Source organism: Pezoporus wallicus, unplaced genomic scaffold (genome assembly GCF_028554395.1).
Source record: "Pezoporus wallicus isolate ANWC-B61680 ecotype Strahan unplaced genomic scaffold, APGP_CSIRO_Pwel_v1 scaffold_13428, whole genome shotgun sequence".
NCBI lineage: Eukaryota > Metazoa > Chordata > Aves > Psittaciformes > Psittacidae > Pezoporus > Pezoporus wallicus.
In genome coordinates, this window is record NW_026637482.1 from 2,519,588 (window position 1) to 2,537,500 (window position 17,913).

At 52.0% G+C, this 17,913-nt stretch overlaps 2 protein-coding genes across 7 annotated transcripts in view; one reads left to right on the forward strand and one right to left on the reverse strand.

Moving 5' to 3' along the window:
* Positions 1 to 305: 305 nt before the first annotated feature.
* KATNAL2 (katanin catalytic subunit A1 like 2) overlaps positions 306 to 17,913 on the reverse strand; it is a 102,676-nt gene continuing 85,068 nt past the window's right edge. For all 4 annotated transcript variants that reach the window (XM_057405711.1, XM_057405710.1, XM_057405713.1 and 1 more), the window contains one exon: positions 306 to 322. The gene's annotated coding sequence lies outside the window, so the exon portion shown is untranslated. The remainder of the gene's footprint in view (positions 323 to 17,913) is intronic.
* The window catches only part of SKOR2 (SKI family transcriptional corepressor 2), a 33,907-nt gene continuing 23,625 nt past the window's right edge, over positions 7,632 to 17,913 (forward strand). Inside the window, exons 1-2 of one of the 3 annotated variants that reach the window (XM_057405702.1) lie at positions 7,632 to 7,851; positions 14,929 to 17,154. In XM_057405702.1, the coding sequence (XP_057261685.1) occupies positions 14,962 to 17,154 (2,193 nt within the window). In that variant the 5' untranslated portion in view covers positions 7,632 to 7,851; positions 14,929 to 14,961. Of the gene's footprint in view, positions 7,852 to 14,251; positions 14,472 to 14,826; positions 17,155 to 17,913 lie in introns of those variants that run through there. The other 2 variants (XM_057405700.1, XM_057405701.1) reach the window with 2 other exon arrangements.

The following is a 17,913-nucleotide window of genomic DNA, read 5'->3' on the forward strand; positions in this document are numbered from 1 at the left end:
TAACACCAGGAAAGCCAGTCCATACTGTCTTCGTGTTTCTACTGCTGCAGAGCTGCCAAAACTAGTGTCCGTGTTTATTACCTACCAATTAATTAACAACCACAAATGAAAGCAGATGGGAAACACTTTAATTCCTGGGCCAAACTAATCTGCAATGGTACTTCTTTGAAATTAGTTACGCTGTGAAATAAAAATCCTTATTCAAGTTATCTAATACAGGGACTTACATGCTCACAGGGATAACTTAGGGACAAATCCTTTTCTTATTTTTTTCTAATGTCTAAAGCAGCTGAAGATATTTTTAAGCCCTTTCTCTGCATTCCTCTGTTGTGATGAGGAACACTCATCTTGTAGAGATAGCAAATTATGTTCTCTCTGGAACATTTCACTATTCAAGATTCTAAGGTGACCCTGCAAGTAAAAGGAAGCTAAACCATGACGGAGGAGCCGGAATGGGAGGCAGGGGGAGAGGAGACAGAAGATGGGAATTAAACTGATTGTGTAAAAACTCTCTTCCCATTAACACTGTAACTACTTCACTGAAGTCCTAGGTTATGGAAATGTCAAAATTATAATTACTGGGAGTGGCAATAACAAAAGAAACAGCGACGTAGTGATAGGATAAGAGACAATGGGTTTACACTTAAGTTCAAACTGAAACAGGGGAAATTCAGGTTTAGATATAAGGAGAAAGCTCTTTACTGTGAGGATGGTGAGGCCCTGGCACAGGTTGCCCAAAAAAATGGTAAATGCCTTATTCAAGGCCAGGTTGGACAGAGCCTTGGGCAACATGGTCTACTGTGAGGCATCCCTGTCCATGGAAGGGGGGTTGGAACTAGATGATCTTAAGGTCCTTTCCAACTCTAACTATTCTAAGATTCTAAGGTAGAAGTAGAGGTGACTAAGCAAGGTGATGGCAAGGTATAAGCCATCAGTTTACCTAGGTGAGAGATCTTAACCCCAGGTGAGAGATGGTGTGGCATCAGCAACAGAAAGTGCTGCTGGCCTGAGAAAGGCTTGGACCTGGAGGAAAAGGGACTATTTCAGGGGTAGTAATGAGGGACTGAGCAACAGAGGTGGCTTTGAGAAAGCTCCTGGGCTCCAGGGTGGGGAATATGAGTTTTTGGAGCAGAAAGATAGGTGCATGAGGACAAAGGTTGGAGGGAACAGGTAATCCCACTGAACAGTTACCCAGCAAATTTTAACCATGACCATAATTTGGGGGTACCTGAGTTGAGAAACACTGCAGCTTCCACCCCACCACATCCCCTCTTTTGCTTCTCAAAAGGCTTCATCTCTAACTGCTGGCCAGAGGGCTGAGAGGCAGGGGCTGTTCTGGATCTGTAGTACATGTATGGGGCAATCCTTGAAAATAAGTCTGAATTGACAGACAGAAGGAAAGGGGGGGGAAAGGTCCTACCAACATTTACATGCTTATCTATCAAAAGCCAACCCTGTTGTCCCTGTTGGCTTTTCTCTTGCGGTCTGAAAGTGAAGTTATTACTGCTGGTAGGTTGAAATATGTGTCTTGATTGTCTGTATGATCTTATTGTCTGTATTTAGTAATAACACAGAGAAGTAGATGGCCCCTGGCAGCAGAGAGTGGAGCTTTGTTCTTTTCCCAGCAACCAACAGAACAGGCGGGAGACCATGCCTGCATACCATGAGCAATGATCCTTCTCACTCCTCAAGAGTGTCCACTATGGCAAAAATAAGTAAATTTGGGGAATATAGGAAGATGTAAACACAAGGATCTCACAGTGAAAGAGCTTAAAGTCACATGCTGGCTCCTAAGGGACCAGAAACATGATTTGCCTGAGAATGATATTGGGTGGATGTGGCAGGATAGTACCTCTACAGACTGGAAAGTGTTGATACTAATATGAAACAACAGGAGGAAGTTGGATAATAAGAGTAATAGCAATGATACTAAGAAGCTGTATGATAATAACTGGACACAAGAATATCATGACTTTAAAGAAATCGTTATTCATATGCATTTAGTAAGTCCAGGTGCTTTGAGAGAACTACCTTTTTTGTGCTATTGAATGCTAATCATGGCTGAATGAGCTACATGAACTCTGTGTTTCATCCAAAGGCCAGGGCAGATGCACGCTTGCTTACGGTTAATAATGTGTTATTGAAATATGTTGAATTATTCCGTATATAATTAAAATAACATTTTCCGTATGTAATCAAACCACATTTCATCACTGACATGGTATCCCCAAACTGCATGAAGTAGAAGGACAGACTAGCATGAGACATAATTATTCTTTTCTTATCAAAAATACAGTATGAGTTGAATAAAGTTTTTGGTAGGTGGAAGTGCTATAAAATATGCTGCCAGCTACCTTGAATATCTCCTGTGCCCATTATAGATTGACTCTAATGGGTAGATCCCAGGTGTCTAAATGTGACAAGAAGATAGGTAGGAGCATTTTCCTTTAAATGCTTATAAATCTGTGAAAGGAACAGATCAGGAGGTGGATTGATCTTATGGCCCCAACCATGAAACTGGATTGTTCCAAGAGGTAAGTGCATAGGATCCACTCCCTAGATTAAGTTAACAGTAGAGACTAGAGGTTGTTGTTCTTGACTTGCTTTCAGTGTCACGGGGGCTTTTAGCTTGGGTTTTGACTAACAAGTAGCTGATTTTATGTAATGGTCTGTGCTCAGCACACCACAGGTGTGTATGTGACTTGGACATGTCGCACTGTTGGACATCAGCAGTGTGGAACATCTGAAATGAGGTGAGGCATCCCATTCTGTGGCTGGCTTTCATGATTCTTTCTTTGAAGCAGCTCTTCTCACTATGATATATGTATTTTTAAACTGATCTATAATATTTGTTGTCCAGAGAAGCTGTGGCTGCCCCATCCCTGTTCAAAGCTAGGTTGGACAGGGCTTGGAGCAACCTGCTCTAGTGGAAAGAGTCCCTGCCCATGGCAGGGGGATTGAACCTGGATGAGCTTTAAGGTCCCTTCCAACCCAAACCATTACATGATTCTATGATTCTATGAATATTCCCCAGAATTACTTTTAGAAGCAAAAACACCCATTCATTTCAATGACTGTTGCAGCAGTCTCTGTATTAAGCTCCTGCAGACCACAGCACCGTGAAAGCCAGTCCAAAGCTGTCCACAGGTTAATGTTTAGCACCTCTTTCACAGCACCTTTACAGCACATGAAAGTCATGAAAGTAAACTTGGATGACAAGGAGGAAAGACTGCCAGTGACCAGCTGTCTCAATGAGTCTGAAAGCATCCAAATAAAATCATGGAGTTACTACATGGTTTCTAAGTTCTTGGGAATCTTCCATTTTATGTAGTTTTTCAATGATGCTTTTAGCTATGATTGATTTTTTTATTATTATTTCCAACTGCATTATGAAGAAGTGAGAGTGAAGCCTAAGATGTGAGAGTTTTTAACTCAACTACATTTTATAAAACCTCCCTGAGATGCTGGTAGATGAATGATACTCCCTAAGCACATTCACACACATGCATCCCTTCCAGGTGCATAAATTGAGGCTTGAAGAAAAGGTCATATTTTTTCAACTTAGGTATGTCAACTGAGAAATCCCAGTCCAAAGCAGATTGATTTTCAGAAATGCCCAGTCTGGACAGATGGGCAACAAACCAGATTATTCACAGGGTACTCTTGTTTCAGAGCTTATCTTTAAAATGTTGGTCTATAAATGGCTCTCTGCAAGGTCACACAATAATTCACTAAACTTCCAAGTTTCTGGGTGTCCTCAGGCATGATCATACCACTATACCTTACCCCCCAAATATGGTTATTTAGGGAGTTATTTCAGTGATTCTTTTATTTTAGACCAAACCAGAGAACTCCAGGCTTGAATAATGAGCAAATGCCTTCACCATAACTTAATTCAGCACTCAAAAGCATTTCCATTTGCTTGAGCTATTTGTTCCTGGCATGACAGCCGGGGACTTTGAGCATAAATGCCTGCTTGGAACAGACTGGGTTGACCTAGGGAATCTGACCTCAGATGTACCAAAAGCTGCTCATAATATTGTTTAAGAAAAGCAGCATAGGGATCTTTAAGCCATGAATCTTACAGCCACTGATTTCAGGAGGAAAAATATTTCCCTCAGTCTTTAAAATCCCTGTTTAAAAAGAGCAGGTATATTTGTAGTCGTCTTAGATTCTGAAACAGCAACTAAACCACCTTGAAATGGCTTTTTTAGGAGGAGAGAATTGATACTTCCCATGTCTACTCCAGTCCCTCTCCTTAATTCACCAGGTATCGTTACAAGGGGAGGACAAATATCAGGGCAATATTGCAACATGGCTTCCTACAGCCTTTATAAAATGGGTGAAACTTCCTCAGCCAGAAGAAGAGGCTTCTTTTGAGGGACAGCCTTGCGTTTGTAAATCTGTCCTGGATTGCTGGGCCCTGAGTGGACAAGTTTCATATTTATCCTCATATTTAATCTTTGAAGGTGCAGTGCTGACCTGCCTCCGAGCTGGCTGATCCCACTGTTTCTTTAACTCTCAGTTTCTCTTTCACTTATATAGGAGTCTCAGGTGCACAGATGAACGGCATTAGTGGATTAAACAAGTACAGCAAAAACATATGGACAGTACATCCATAGTGTGCACATCTGCGAGTCCACATACATGTGTACATGCACTTATATACAAAGAGGTACAGGGTGAGAAGAAACAGTAAAACACACAGATAAATGTTTGGAAAAGGTTTCCTTCATGAAGTTGAGCTTCCTGCAGCAGCACAATGTACATATCCTTTATTCCTGCATTGTTTCTGTGCCGTGGTCAAAGAGTATTAGAGGATACATTCCTGTTCTAAATTACATCTGGGTAAATCTAGAGGAATTCCCCTGAGCCACATTTACCTCTAAGATTTTGCCTACATGGGGACACTCAGGAAAATAACCCAAATTAGCTGAAGGTGAGAATTTAAAAGTGGATTAATTAAACTGCGTGAAACCCCTGTGAAGGTTGTTCTTATTCAGAATTCAGGTGGTCTTCATTCAATTTAATTTCATTCACTTTGGAAATTAATTCAGATTAATTGTCCTAACAGTTTTTATGTACCTATCCTAGACTAACACTGGGGTAATAAAATGAATTGTAACCCACTGGTTTCAAGATGATTTTTAGATTTATACCAGGAGGCTCTGGAGAGAGATTGTCCCTTGTGTGTCCAGAAGCCAATGCTTTGCTAGTCAAGACAAAGGAGTGGGGGATATTTCTGGACATAGATGACCAATAGTCTTCTAGCTTTTTCAGCCAATTTGTTTAAGGATTTGGTAATAAAAAGGAGGTAACAATAGCAACACAGCAACAGGTTAAGTAGCACTGTTTTTGAGCCCTGAATAGGGAGCCCACAGACTTGCCTTCCCCCAGGGTTTGATCCTGCATTTATGGTATTTTTTTGGTTTTGGGGGGAGAAAGATAAAAAAAATCCTTTGACATCAAGAGGAACAATATCCAAATCTCCTAATTCCCGACAATCCAATTTTGCAAGCCTGGAGCCAAATGAAAATCAAGACTACAGCAGAGAGGGCCTGCTATGTGAAAGAAAGAACTGCTTGAAAGAGATAACTGCTCAAAATCTGCTCCCCAGAGGAGACTCTTATTAAAGGTTTCTTCTTGAGATGCCTGCCTAAAGGCTCCTTCAGAAGGGATTTAGTCGTTTATAACTCAGAGTTGGAGTTTGAAGCCCCCTTTTTACTGCTGGGAGGTCCTGCCCCTGTTTCCTTCCACTGAGCTGAGGTTCGGGGATAGCAAAGGCACCGGGGTTCCCTTGGTAGCTCTGCCATATTGTGGGCAATGCCAGGAGCCCAGCCAAACGAGGGGATGGCAAAACGAAAAATCAGGACTTCTGAATCTGTCTGGGATCAAAAAAACCCTACCCAAACTTGTTTGCGAAAGGTTTTTGGCAGGTTTATGTGTCTTTCTCTGAAGCACCTGGCACTAGTGAAGATCAGATTGAACTGGCTCCTGCCTGCTAATCCTTTTGATTATTGAGGTTTCAAATGTCGAATATAGCTAAAAATAAAAATTAAATATATAAATAAAGGAAACTTTCAGTCTTTGTAGAAAAACAAACGCAACCTCCGGCATGTTTGAGCTGTGATAAAACGGTAAGTATGCTCATGGTGCAAATAATAAAGGAGCAATGCGGGTGGGGTGGGATTTGGGAAGGGCTGAGGGGTGTCCGGCCTGGATCCCCTCAAAGCTGTCCCTCAGGCATTGCAAAGGAAAAAAACATGTTTTAATCCTTAATGGGAACGTCGCTGCCGAGGGAATCCTTAAATGCTCGCTCCGGCTCTGTGCCTCCGGGGCTCGGGGACAGGTCAGCCGGCACAGCGCGGCCGTCGGTGCTGGGTAGCTGAGCGGCAAAGCGAAGGGAAATTGGGATCTCCCCAGCCCGTTTTACCGCGGTGATCAGCGGAGCAGCTGCCACATCGCAGCGCAAAGGCGCGGGGAGATGTTCACGGTGCCACGGAGCCGGGCTTCGCACGGAAAACTTTGGCACGGGTGGGCTTTGTGCGGGATACCTCCTCCAGTGCACACACCCCGGTCCCCAGGAACCGCTACAGCTCCGTGGGGTGGAGGGACAGGATCCGGCCCTGCAGACCCCTGGTTTCACTCATCAATCTAAATTTGCTGCCCGGGCAATTTGACCTGTTTCTTGGCCCAGATACGTTTCAAACGTTTTCTCCGTTAATTTATTTGTTATTTTATTTTTAAAGATGGGGCGCAGGGGCTCCGTGGTCCCTAGAGCATCCCTTCTAAATTTGTCCAGCTTGTCCCTAAGGAAGACGTTCCGGGGGGGGGGGGGGGGGGAAGCCCCAGGCATCCCAGGACTCTTCTCCTTAGCACCCTTGGGCCCCTTTCCCAGACGACGGGGTCTCACAGAGGCTGGACAGCAGATGACCCCCATTTGGGGGTACTGGAGCCCCTTTTGTAGGGAGGACGCCCAAAACTCTCCAGTCCTCCAATGCCTTGGGGTACGCGCACAGCGTAACTGCAGAGACTGCGGTACTCCTCTCCTTACAGCCAGCTAAAGGCTGTTCTCTTAATGAATTACTAATGAGTTAAAATTGGACAGCCGGCTTAATTAAAGCGTAGAGGCAATGTGTTTACCACATTGTAATTGAACTCATTAGGGCTCTGGCTTTGTGTTTTTAAGCAGCAGCCTTGTTCCACACGTCGACTGATCTGCGGGAAGCGCTTTGCAGGGGACGGGGTATCTGAAGGACTAGTGGAAGAGGGGGCTTTGAGGGGAGGTGGCTGTGTCCCCCCATCTCCTCCTCTTGTGCTGGGGGGTGACTTCTCCTGCTGTCCCATAAAGCGTTCGCACGTCGGGGGTGCCCGCCTGGATACCTTTTAGAAGGGGTGAAAGCAAAGGAAAAATTTGGGGTGGGAGAGGAAATTTCGGGGGTGGGAATGCTGATCCGTTCCTGCAACAGAGTTCCTCTCGCTCCACTCCAGACGGGAAGGTGGGTAGCTGGGTACTCCCCCTTCCGCAGTCGTCGGTGCGGATCTGTCCCTGGGTAGCGGCGCGGCAGGGGGTGTCGCGGGTACCCCCCACCATCACCATCACCACCTCCCGCCTCCCCAGCGAGGGGAGGCGGCCGGGGAAGGGGGCGGCTTCCTCGCACAGCTTGCAGGGCGCTGCCTGGCTGCTAGAAGGCGTCCGAGTCCCGACCCACCCGCGGCACAGCCGCCTCGATACAAGCGGGAGCCAAACTTCCGCGCAGCGGAGCGACCGCGGACAGCGGCCCGGAGCCGGCCGCCCGCCCGCATCCTGCCCCCCGGCCCGGGGAGAGCCCATGGAGCTGGGGTGCTCAGGTAAGGTATGCGGCTTGGAGAGGGAACCCCCTGATTTGGCTGTGTTCCTCCCGTCACAGAGTGAATAGCGATGCGGGTTGCTGTCGCGTTAGGTAGCCGGGTCGTGCTGTCCCTCGGGGTGTGGGGAAAGGTGGCAGCCCAGCAGCGCGGTGGCTCCGGCAGAGGGGAGGGATGCTCCGCGCAAGTTTGGACCGCAGCGGAGGCAAGCGGCGATGTTTTGGAGAGGAGCGTCTCCTCGTTTCGGTTTCTCTTGTTTATGTGCATATATACATATATATTCTGGGGTATTTTGCTTCGAAATTATTAACTTTGGGTCGGGTTTGAAGCTTGAGGCGGGGGGGGGGGGATGAGAAGCGGGCCTGGCGAGTTCCCAGGCCAGGAGCAGAGACCTCCCAGCCAGCCGGGGGCACAGGAGGGGTTGCGCGGAGCTCTCCGCTCAGCACCGCGCCCGCGTCTCGCTCCGCGTCCTGCCGCCAACCGGGGAATGGAGGAGGCCGGAGAGGGGAAACAACGTAGGAGAACGCGGTGGGGAAGCGCGGCCTCTCCCACCCGGTGCGACCCTCTTCGGGATGATTTGGGAGAGGTGGGATAAGAGGCGCACACCGCGCTGGAGGGAAGCGCCTCCGCTTCGACAGTGGCTCCGACGTTTAAAAGGTGGTGAAACGGCAGGTTTATTGAGGTTTTTTAAATTACTGTTTCTTATCGGTTGCACCCCTAGGGCTTTGGGGGTCCGAGAGCTGGAGCCGAAGCGGGTAGCCCTCGGGAAAGCCCTTTTCTCTCCTCACTTCGAGCCTTTCCTCGACGGGTCCCCTGCTTGTTGCACGGCTCCTGCTCGTCGGCTGCCCGCCGCGGTCCACCAAACCCTTATGAAACGCCTATATAGAAGCGTATCCATAGTAGAATACGCTCCCCGGAAAGCCACTTTTTTAAGCATAATCCTGAAATTAGGGTGAAGGGAGGAGGGGGGTGAGATAGATGTGATGGTGGGAGAGGAAAGAAGTTGCGTTTGGGTGTAGGGAGGGAGAAGGTGACAAGGCAGACCCCAGAAGCAGGGTAATGTGAACAGTCAAAGAGTGCAGGAGCGTAAAAGCCAAACAATCCCAATCCCCATAGGTTGTTTATTCCTCATAAAATACAACTCTACATAGCAGGAAGTTACTGCAAACATTTATCAATAATGAATGAATCTCCTGTAATAAAATACTCGCATAATTAGCTACAGTCAAGTACGTGCATTACGCCAAGGCTTTTGCAACTCTTTGTTGAAAATCCGACTTAGATAAATCCTCTCAAACAGCCTTTTAAGAATAAAACATATATAAATAAAAAAGGAGCAAACCACCACACACCATTTTTCCTTTTATGCCTTAAAAAAAAAAGAAAACAAAAAAAAATCCAAACTATAACTACTCCTGAAATATAACAGAAAATTATTTGGTGGATTCAGAAGAGTCATTAACACTCAGCTTTAAGTGAATGTTAACAGTAAATAAAGAAATCTCTTGATTGTAATAGTTGCAACAAAGCAATAATAAACCAGTAGGTGGTCATCAGTAATGATAAATGTATCATTATTACTGCGTGTTGGGGAACAGGGTTTGGAAAGTACTTCAGACTTTTTAGTGGCAAGCTTGGTGGCAATTCGTTTCTTAGCCTGGGAAAAAGGAGGGGAGGTGGGGGAAAGCCATATAATTTTATACACAATTTAGGTGAAAATAAATTTAAATCTGTATATTACATTTTTAATTTCAAGATAGTAATTAAAGCTGGTTCATTATACCTCCTCTGAAAGTCTCAGCGCTCATCTTAATTGCTTGTTTGTACAATCTGCTTTCTAAGACACCCAAGGTTACTGGGTTCTGAAGGAGGCGAAACGGAATTATTTACTGACGTGGTGACTCTTCGCCCGATGGCGTCACGCTTGTCTCAGAAGTTTGGGCTCCATGGTCCTCACCACAGCACGGCCGGGGCCTCCTTTCTGCCCCTGGGGAAGTCTGTTGCTCCTTTAAATACTTCGGAGCAGGCACGTTTCTGATGAGGATGTTCAGGGTGCTTTAATTTATGCGTTTGAAAGGAAAAATCGATAGCAGAGGTGTTTTTCGTTTGGGGTTTTTATTTTCCTCTCCTATCCCACTAACCCCATTTAAACTAAGATATCTCCATTTAAGCTTGAGGCTCTCCTCCTCGTTACACACACACACACACACACACACACACACACACACACACACATCCCATCCCCAAGCAGGACAAACATAAACACCCTCCCGTTTTTAGCATTTAGAGGCGAGTTATGGAGCACCCGTCTCCTCCTGGCTGCCAGTCCCTTCCCGTACGATTAAATAAAAACGCAAATGGCCTTTATTTTGAATGGTTTTGGTTCTGTTTCTATTCCGGAGGGTGATGCCTGGGGAACATCATACCCTGCGGCGGGGGTATCCGCATCTCCTGTCTAAGGTCTGTACGTACCTTCGGCGAGGACCACCTCGGGTTTGGATGTCTCGGAACATATTAAATGGAGAAGTTCAGAGAGCTCCCTCAGACAAAAGATGCTGATTCCTTTCCTTCAAGCCGCCGTGCTGGTTTTCCCGGAGGGATATCAAACTACCCAGAAATGCCCCAGCCCTAAACTCTCCCGGTGCCTTTCGAGAGCCAGGAGAAGATCACATTGAGTCTTTCCCTCTCCCGTTATTATGATTACAGATGCATCTTCTGAGGCGTCCTCTTGCCACTGAAAAAAAAAACAAAACAAACCCAACCAACCCTCCTCGAGAGATGTCTGCCCTTTTATTGTGTCTAGCTGGGTTATTCAGGAGCAGAGACAAAAGCCCGAAGTGATGTGATCTAAATGAGCTCCGGGGTTTTCCAGATGGGACCACCTCTATTCCAACGCCCTGTCTTCTTTCTGCCCAATATAATAAAACGGGATTAATATACATATACAAGAGTTTCTCTCTGGACCAAGCAGCGCAAGCGAAATCTACCTACAAGTATTTTTAAAACCTCCTTCGCTGCCTAAAATTTGTTCAGTGAAGCGGTTTTATAACGTACAACGGCACCTTGTGTGTATGGTACTTAACACTGCTGCGAGTTTCAATGGGATGTGGAGAGGCGGGAGGAGGACATGTGTACGCGTTGGGGGTGGTCTTCTTTGTGGTTTTCTAAACGCAGAAGGTTATCTCCCACCTTGTAGCCTCTCTGCCTCAATATTTAAGTGCTATGGAAGTAAATAAAGGCCGTGAGGGCTGTTTGGGGTGCTTGAAACTTGGCCGCTTTCCTCAGCTGTTCGTTTTCACACGAACCAACTCGCAGCTACTGCTGTCGCCTCCCGCTCAGCCCTGCAAGGCAGAATTGCGATAGGGAACGAAGAGGGGAAAAGGAGCCAGGACTATATGGTTTATCACTTCCAGTCTTCTGGGAGAAGTCTGTCCACCTTCCCCTCTCCTCTCTGAGGAGGTGACTCCAACCCAGGTGTTGTAAACGGCAACAGCAAATAACGAAATGAACGGGAGTAATTGGAAGCGGCAGCAGGACAGGAACCCAGGTCTGCACCTACCCGGGGGGATGAATGCGGACACCCCACCTCAACTCGGGATTCCCTCCCGCCCCTTGCCGGGGCCCAGGATGGGCTCCAGTCGAACCGCGGGGACCACGATGGGATCGGCCGCGGCCGGAGCAGCCCCGCGGGCCTTGCCCGCTTGGGGGTCACCTGCGGGAGCTGCCCGGCCCCTGGGTGAACTGGCTTTCCTTGGCTCCCAAGTGCTCATACTGGGGTCATGCTACCTACGCCACAAGGGTCTTCCATGCTACCTACCCCACAAGGGTCTTCCTACCTAGCCCACGAGGGTCTTGCTACCTACCCCACGAGGGTCTTGCTACCTACCCTACGAGGTTTCCCAATAGGCTTAAGTAGGGAAAAAAAGTAGAGAACGGTGCGCATTTGCTCCACTTCTCTAAGGTGTTGATGCGGGTCAGTCTCTGTTCCCACTTTGGAGAGATTCACCGAGCCAAAGCCCCTCGGTACGGTTGCGGGCAGTGGTTTTGCACCCTCTCCCTTCCACTGGAATGTATACACCCAGTCCCCATGGTGACTATTCCCCTATGCGCGAAATTGAGGAAGATCCTCAAGTTTCCCAACAGAATTTAAGGGGTTCAATAGCACCGAGCAGGGGAACAAACAGTTTTATTTTGCTTTTCGTTTACTCATCACAAAATAAACCGCTGGCGTCGGCTAAGGACTCCCTCGTACCAATAGCGCGTTTTCAGCCTCTCCCAGGCTGCTTCGTTGAAAGCCCTTTACAAAACCCGCTTATCTCTTTCGCCTCTCATCCCTTTTGCCTCCTGCATCCGCTTTTCCTTCACTTCCAACACCGGGCTTAGAGCTTAAGGCGAGATTGTCCATCCCTGCCTCTCCCGGGAACCACGGGGGAAAAAGCCACCGGGTGACTGTGAGATGGGAAGCGGCAGCTGCAGGGATGCAGGGACCGAGGGCCCGCAAGAACAGGCGGCTTGTCCCCAAAATCCACCCCTAGTACCCCGTGCCCCGTCCCTCCTGGTGCCGACCAGGAAGCGAAGACAGGAGGGGAGATTTTCTCCGTGGTGTGGTAATAGATCATACAATGTGTGACACGGGTTTAACCAATAAAACAATTTGAATCAATTAGCCGGCGGAGGAGAGTTTTGAAGTGTAAAATTCATGTCAGTCTGGCTAGGAAGCATTGATTAAAATGTCACCAACGCGAGGCTTATAGCTCTTGCTCACATGAAAGCAGCAGGCTCCGTGCAGGAGACGAGAGAAGTAGGAGGGAGGGGGGAAAGGGGAAGTCCCCGTGTGACAGTGGCGGCACGGGGGCGAGCAGGGTTTAATCAGAAGTGACAGAAGTAATAAGGAGAGGTGTGATTTATTTTTTTTTCTTTATTATTTCAAAGTTAGCAGCGACCCGAGCAAACCGGGGGGCTCCGTTTCGCTACTAGGGGTGAAAGTGGAAAGAGTCGGTGCGCTTTAGCGTTGATGTGTTGGGAAAGGTCGGTGCGGAGATTTTTGCCTGGATCTGTGATGCGCGGGAAGAAAAAACAAGGGGAGAGATGCGGAAAACGGAAGGAAGAAAACACAAAAAAGCCCTCAAACACCAGTTTTTGAAGCCAAGTGTGCAGGAAGGTTTGGTATTGGGCGTAAAGAGGAAAAGAGAGATGGAGTCATCTAAACAACGACAAAAATCAGAGCGGTATGAGGAAACACTGGCGCTCCAGATGTTCTCCCCTTTTTAGCTAGAACCGAGTTTTTCGTTCTCTTGATCCCGTTTTTCAGCCCGTTCCACAGTTTTGCTCATTGGAAAGGTGCGGAGTTAAGCGGGTTTGGCCTCCCCACTCCTTGCTGCCGACCCCGTCCTCATCCCGCGCTGCGTGGAGCAGAGCCCCACGAGGTTAACAATGTTTGGGGGGGGTAGATGGTGGGAAAATCTACTTTTCCCCCTCCACTCCTTCCACAAAAGGCAGGCAGACGTGGTTACCCCGCTACGGACTGTTTGACACGGGATTTTTCCACCCTGAATACGGGGCTTAAAGCAATTAGGGAAAAACTGTATCTCCGCTGTGTTGCTCTTCATGGGAATAAGAACCTGGCATCGGGTCCTTCTGCAAGTGGGACTGGAGAATCACTCGGTATATTTGGGAAGGGAAATGCGGTTTGCAGCAGTTGTTTGTGCCCACGAGGACACGGCTGTGTCGTGAAATCAACTTTTTTTATCCTTTCTCCTTCCTCCCCCTTCCCTTCGCGCATATTTTCGGATACACCCATTAAAAATTATCGTTTATGAAAAGATGCTAAAAGGGGTTTAGGTCTAGTATATCCAGTTATTTGGAAGCGACTGGGTTCAGAACTGCGGAGTAGGGTGAATAAGGAGGAAGGGGAAAATGGGAAAACAGGGGGAAAAGGGGAAAAGAGGGGGGGAAGTGGGGGGGAAAGGGAAAAGGGGAAAGAGGGAAAAAAGAGGGAAAGCGGGAAAAGAGGGGAAGAGAAAAAGGGTAAAAAGGGGAAAGAGGAAAAGGGAAAGAGGGAAAAGAGGAGAAGAGAAAAAGGAAGAAAAAGGGAAAGAACAAAAGGGAAAAGGCGGAAAAGAGAGAAAATTAAGAAAAAAAAAGAAGAAAAGGAGGGGAAGAGGGAAGTAAAGAAAACCCCAAAGTGCATCCCACTTTCAACTGTTCCGTTCCCTCGACCGGGGACCGGGGCAGGGTGTGAGCGGTGCAGCGCTCGGGGCCCCGTCCCCGACGGGACGCCCGCATCCCTCTCGGTGCGGGGAGGATGGGAAAGGAGGGTTCCGGGGGCACCCCCCCGCCAACCCCTCTTTCCTCGCCCTCCCGGTTGGGGGGGGGGAGAGCACGGTGGGGCCCGGCCCCCCCCATTCCCGCCCCGCTGACGTCACCGTGCCCACGGGGGGGCGCGCCCAGCGAGGCGCGGAGGTTCCGCACCCGCAGCCACTGCCGTATGCGTTGCACCGAGGGCCGGGCTGCGGCTGTCGCGCTGCTCCGCGGCGGCGGGCGCGGGGATGCACCTCCCTCCCGGCTGTCGGAACGGCTGGAGGAGGGTCCGGCGGCGGCACGGATAGAGCACGGCAGCGGAGGTAACGGGCGCCGGGCGGGGAGGATGTGCTGAGAGCCGCGGAGAGTAGAGAAACTTTTCTTCATTCCCCTTCCGCGCTTTGCCCGCGGTGCCTGCCGAAGAGCCGCGGCTGGGGCAGCGACGGGTTTCCAGGACGGGGAGGCTAACCCACGGCTGGGGGGCGTGTTTCGGGATGAACCGTGGGTTGGGGCATCTTCCTAACGGGAGGGAGCGGTCCGCTCATTTACCGTCATCTCTGCACCCGCGGTGGGATGCGTACGTCGGAGAGCCGGTACGGCCGGGGAGGGAGGTACGCGGGGACCGCGGTCGCTCCGGTAGCGCTTCCTCACTCCTGAAAACTCGTGGGGCGGGGGTGGCTAGTGCTTGCGGCGGGGACCCCTATCCCTGGAGGGTCCCCCCAGTCCCCGAGAGGTCCCGTCTGACAGCGCTGTGTCTCTCTCCTCCCTCCCCATCCGCAGCTGGCGCAGAACAGCCCCCTAGGCGCTGAGACGATGGCGAGCAGCCCGCTGCCCGGCCCCACCGACATCTTGCTGCCGTCGCCGTCCAGCGCATACCCACCGGAGTCCATGAACCAGCCGAGAGCCGGCCACGCCACTATGAAGCCCAACCAGGTGGGGCAGGTGATCCTCTACGGCATCCCCATCGTCTCCCTGGTCATCGACGGGCAAGAGCGGTTGTGCCTGGCGCAGATCTCCAACACCCTCCTCAAAAACTTTAGCTACAACGAAATCCACAATCGTCGGGTGGCCCTGGGCATCACCTGCGTGCAATGCACGCCGGTGCAGCTGGAGATCCTTCGCCGGGCGGGGGCCATGCCCATCTCCTCCCGCCGCTGCGGCATGATCACCAAGAGGGAAGCAGAGCGGCTCTGCAAGTCGTTCCTGGGGGAGAACCGGCCGCCAAAATTGCCGGATAACTTCGCCTTCGACGTGTCCCACGAGTGCGCCTGGGGCTGCCGCGGTAGCTTCATCCCGGCCCGCTACAACAGCTCCCGGGCCAAGTGCATCAAGTGCAGCTACTGCAGCATGTACTTCTCCCCCAACAAGTTCATCTTTCACTCCCACCGCACGCCAGACGCCAAGTACACCCAGCCCGACGCCGCCAACTTCAACTCCTGGCGCCGCCACCTGAAGCTCACCGACAAAAGCCCCCAGGACGAGCTGGTCTTCGCCTGGGAGGATGTCAAGGCCATGTTCAACGGCGGCAGCCGCAAGCGGGCCCTGCCGCCCGCACCGCCGGCCCCCGCCGCCGCTGCTCCCGCCGCCTGCCACCCGCTGGGCTCAGTGAAGGCGGCGGCCGCCGTGGTGGGCGGCGGGTTGCTGAGCCCGCACCTCCTGGCCGCCCCGCCGGAGCTGCACCAAAAGCGTCCGCGCTTCGAGGAGGATGAGGAGCTGCAAGAAGCCGTGGCGGCGGCGGCGCACGGCGGGAAGAGCCCACGGAGCTACCCGGTCATCCCGGTGCCGAGCAAGGGCTCCTTCGGCGGCGTGCTCCAGAAGTTCCCGGGCTGCGGAGGGCTCTTCCCGCACCCCTACGGCTTCCCCGCCGCCGCCTTCGGCCTCTGCCATAAGAAGGAAGAAGGCGGCGGCAGCGGGGCCGATGCCCTCGGCGGGGCGGCAGCGCACAAAGCCGGTGGGACGGCTGCGGGCGGCGGCCTGTCGGGGCTCTTTTGGCCGGGTAGAAAGGACGCCGCCTTCTACCCGCCCTTCTGCATGTTCTGGCCGCCCCGTACCCCGGGCGGGCTGCCGGTGCCTACGTACCTGCAGCCGCCGCCGCAGCCCCCCGGTGCGCTGGGCTGCTCCCTGGGAGACGGGGCCGGCCTGCTGCGACAGGCCTTCCTGGACCTGTCGGAGCCCGGCGGCGAGGCGGGGGGCGCGGGGATGGGCACCGGGGCGCCGGGGATGGGCACCCCGCCCGCCGCCGCACCCCCGCCCGCCGCCGCCGCCGCCGCCGCCAGGGACCCGCTGTTCGAGTCGCCCCCTGGCGGCGGCGCGGAGCCCGCCTCTCCGTCCGCCTCCGAGGGGACCGGCGGCGGCGGGCGGGTCCCCACGCACCATCCGCACCTGCTTGAAGCGGCGGGCGGGCGCAAGGGGGGCGGTGGGTACCACCACTCCAGCGCCTTCCGTCCGGTGGGCGGTAAGGAAGACTCGGAGAGCTTGGCCAAGCTGCACGGCGGCGGCCCGGCCCGCTCCGCCTCCCCGCCGCTACAGCTGCTGCTGCCGCCGCCGCCGCCGCCACCCGAGGAGGCGGGATGCGATCGCCACCCGCTACCCCCGCCGCCGCACACCCCGCACCGCCTCCTGTCGCCCGGCGGCACCAGCTGTAGCTTCGCCAGCGAAGACAGCAGCGAGGAGGAGGAGGATGAGGAGGAGGAAGATGAGCCCGAGGTGGACGTCGAGGGGCACAAGCCCCCCGAAGAGGAGGAGGAAGACGAGGAGGAGGAGAACGGCGAGGAAGACCCTCGCGGCGGAGACACCTTGGCTGCCAGCAGCCGCTTCGCGCCCGGCCGGGGCCTGCCGGAGAAGAGCGGCCGGGAGCGCCCCGCCGCCGGCCCTTTCCCCCGCCCGCCCGCTGACGAGAAGCCGGGGGAAGGCCAAGCCCCGCCGCAGCCGCCTCCCCGGGTGGGCAGCAGCTGCAGCAGTCCGGCGCACCACCCGTCACTGGAGGAGCCGGCCTCCTACAAAGATGTAAATGTTCCCCCCCCGGGGCCTTTTCCCTCTAACGGCGGGTACAGGCACCCCCACCGGGGCGGGAGGGGTTCCCCGGGTGAGGGGAGATGGACCGACATGGTTTCCTCACCGCCATATCGTGTCCCTCGTGTCCCTGCCGACACCATCTTAGGGACCAGATCCCCTCAGCCGCCCGGTAAGGTCCAGGCCGGGCCTGGTGGGCTGCGGTCAGACATGGCCACCGAGGCCTCTTGGGGTGTCAGGAAAACCCTGTTCCCCTCACCCCTCAAGTCAGGATGGCCCAAACCCCTCTGCACAGGGCACACATACCAGGTCCTCAAGGACACTCCTCCCTAATGGGGAGCCACTTCCATGGTGGTGCTGCTGCTTTGCAGTGTGCCAAGCGTGTGGTGTCCAGAGGCCGCCCCTGGAGGCTGACAGACGTAAATAAGGAGGATTTATTCGATGGGTGTCCTTCCCAGAATGGTGGGTGGTGGTGGTTGTGGGTATCACTCCATGGCCTGACCTCATCCCAGACTAACACGAGAGAAAATAACCCAAGCCCCATTTTGTGATGGGTGCCCTCACCCATCTTTGAAAATTGCCAGTAAATATCCAGGATGTGGACTCCCTCAATAAAGGCGGCTGTAAACGATGCCATGATAGAATGATAGAATAGTGTGGGTTGGAAGGGACCTTCAAAGTCCATCTGTTCCAAACCCCTGCAGAGAGCAGGGATGTCTTCACCTATATCAGGTTGCCCAGAACCATATCAGG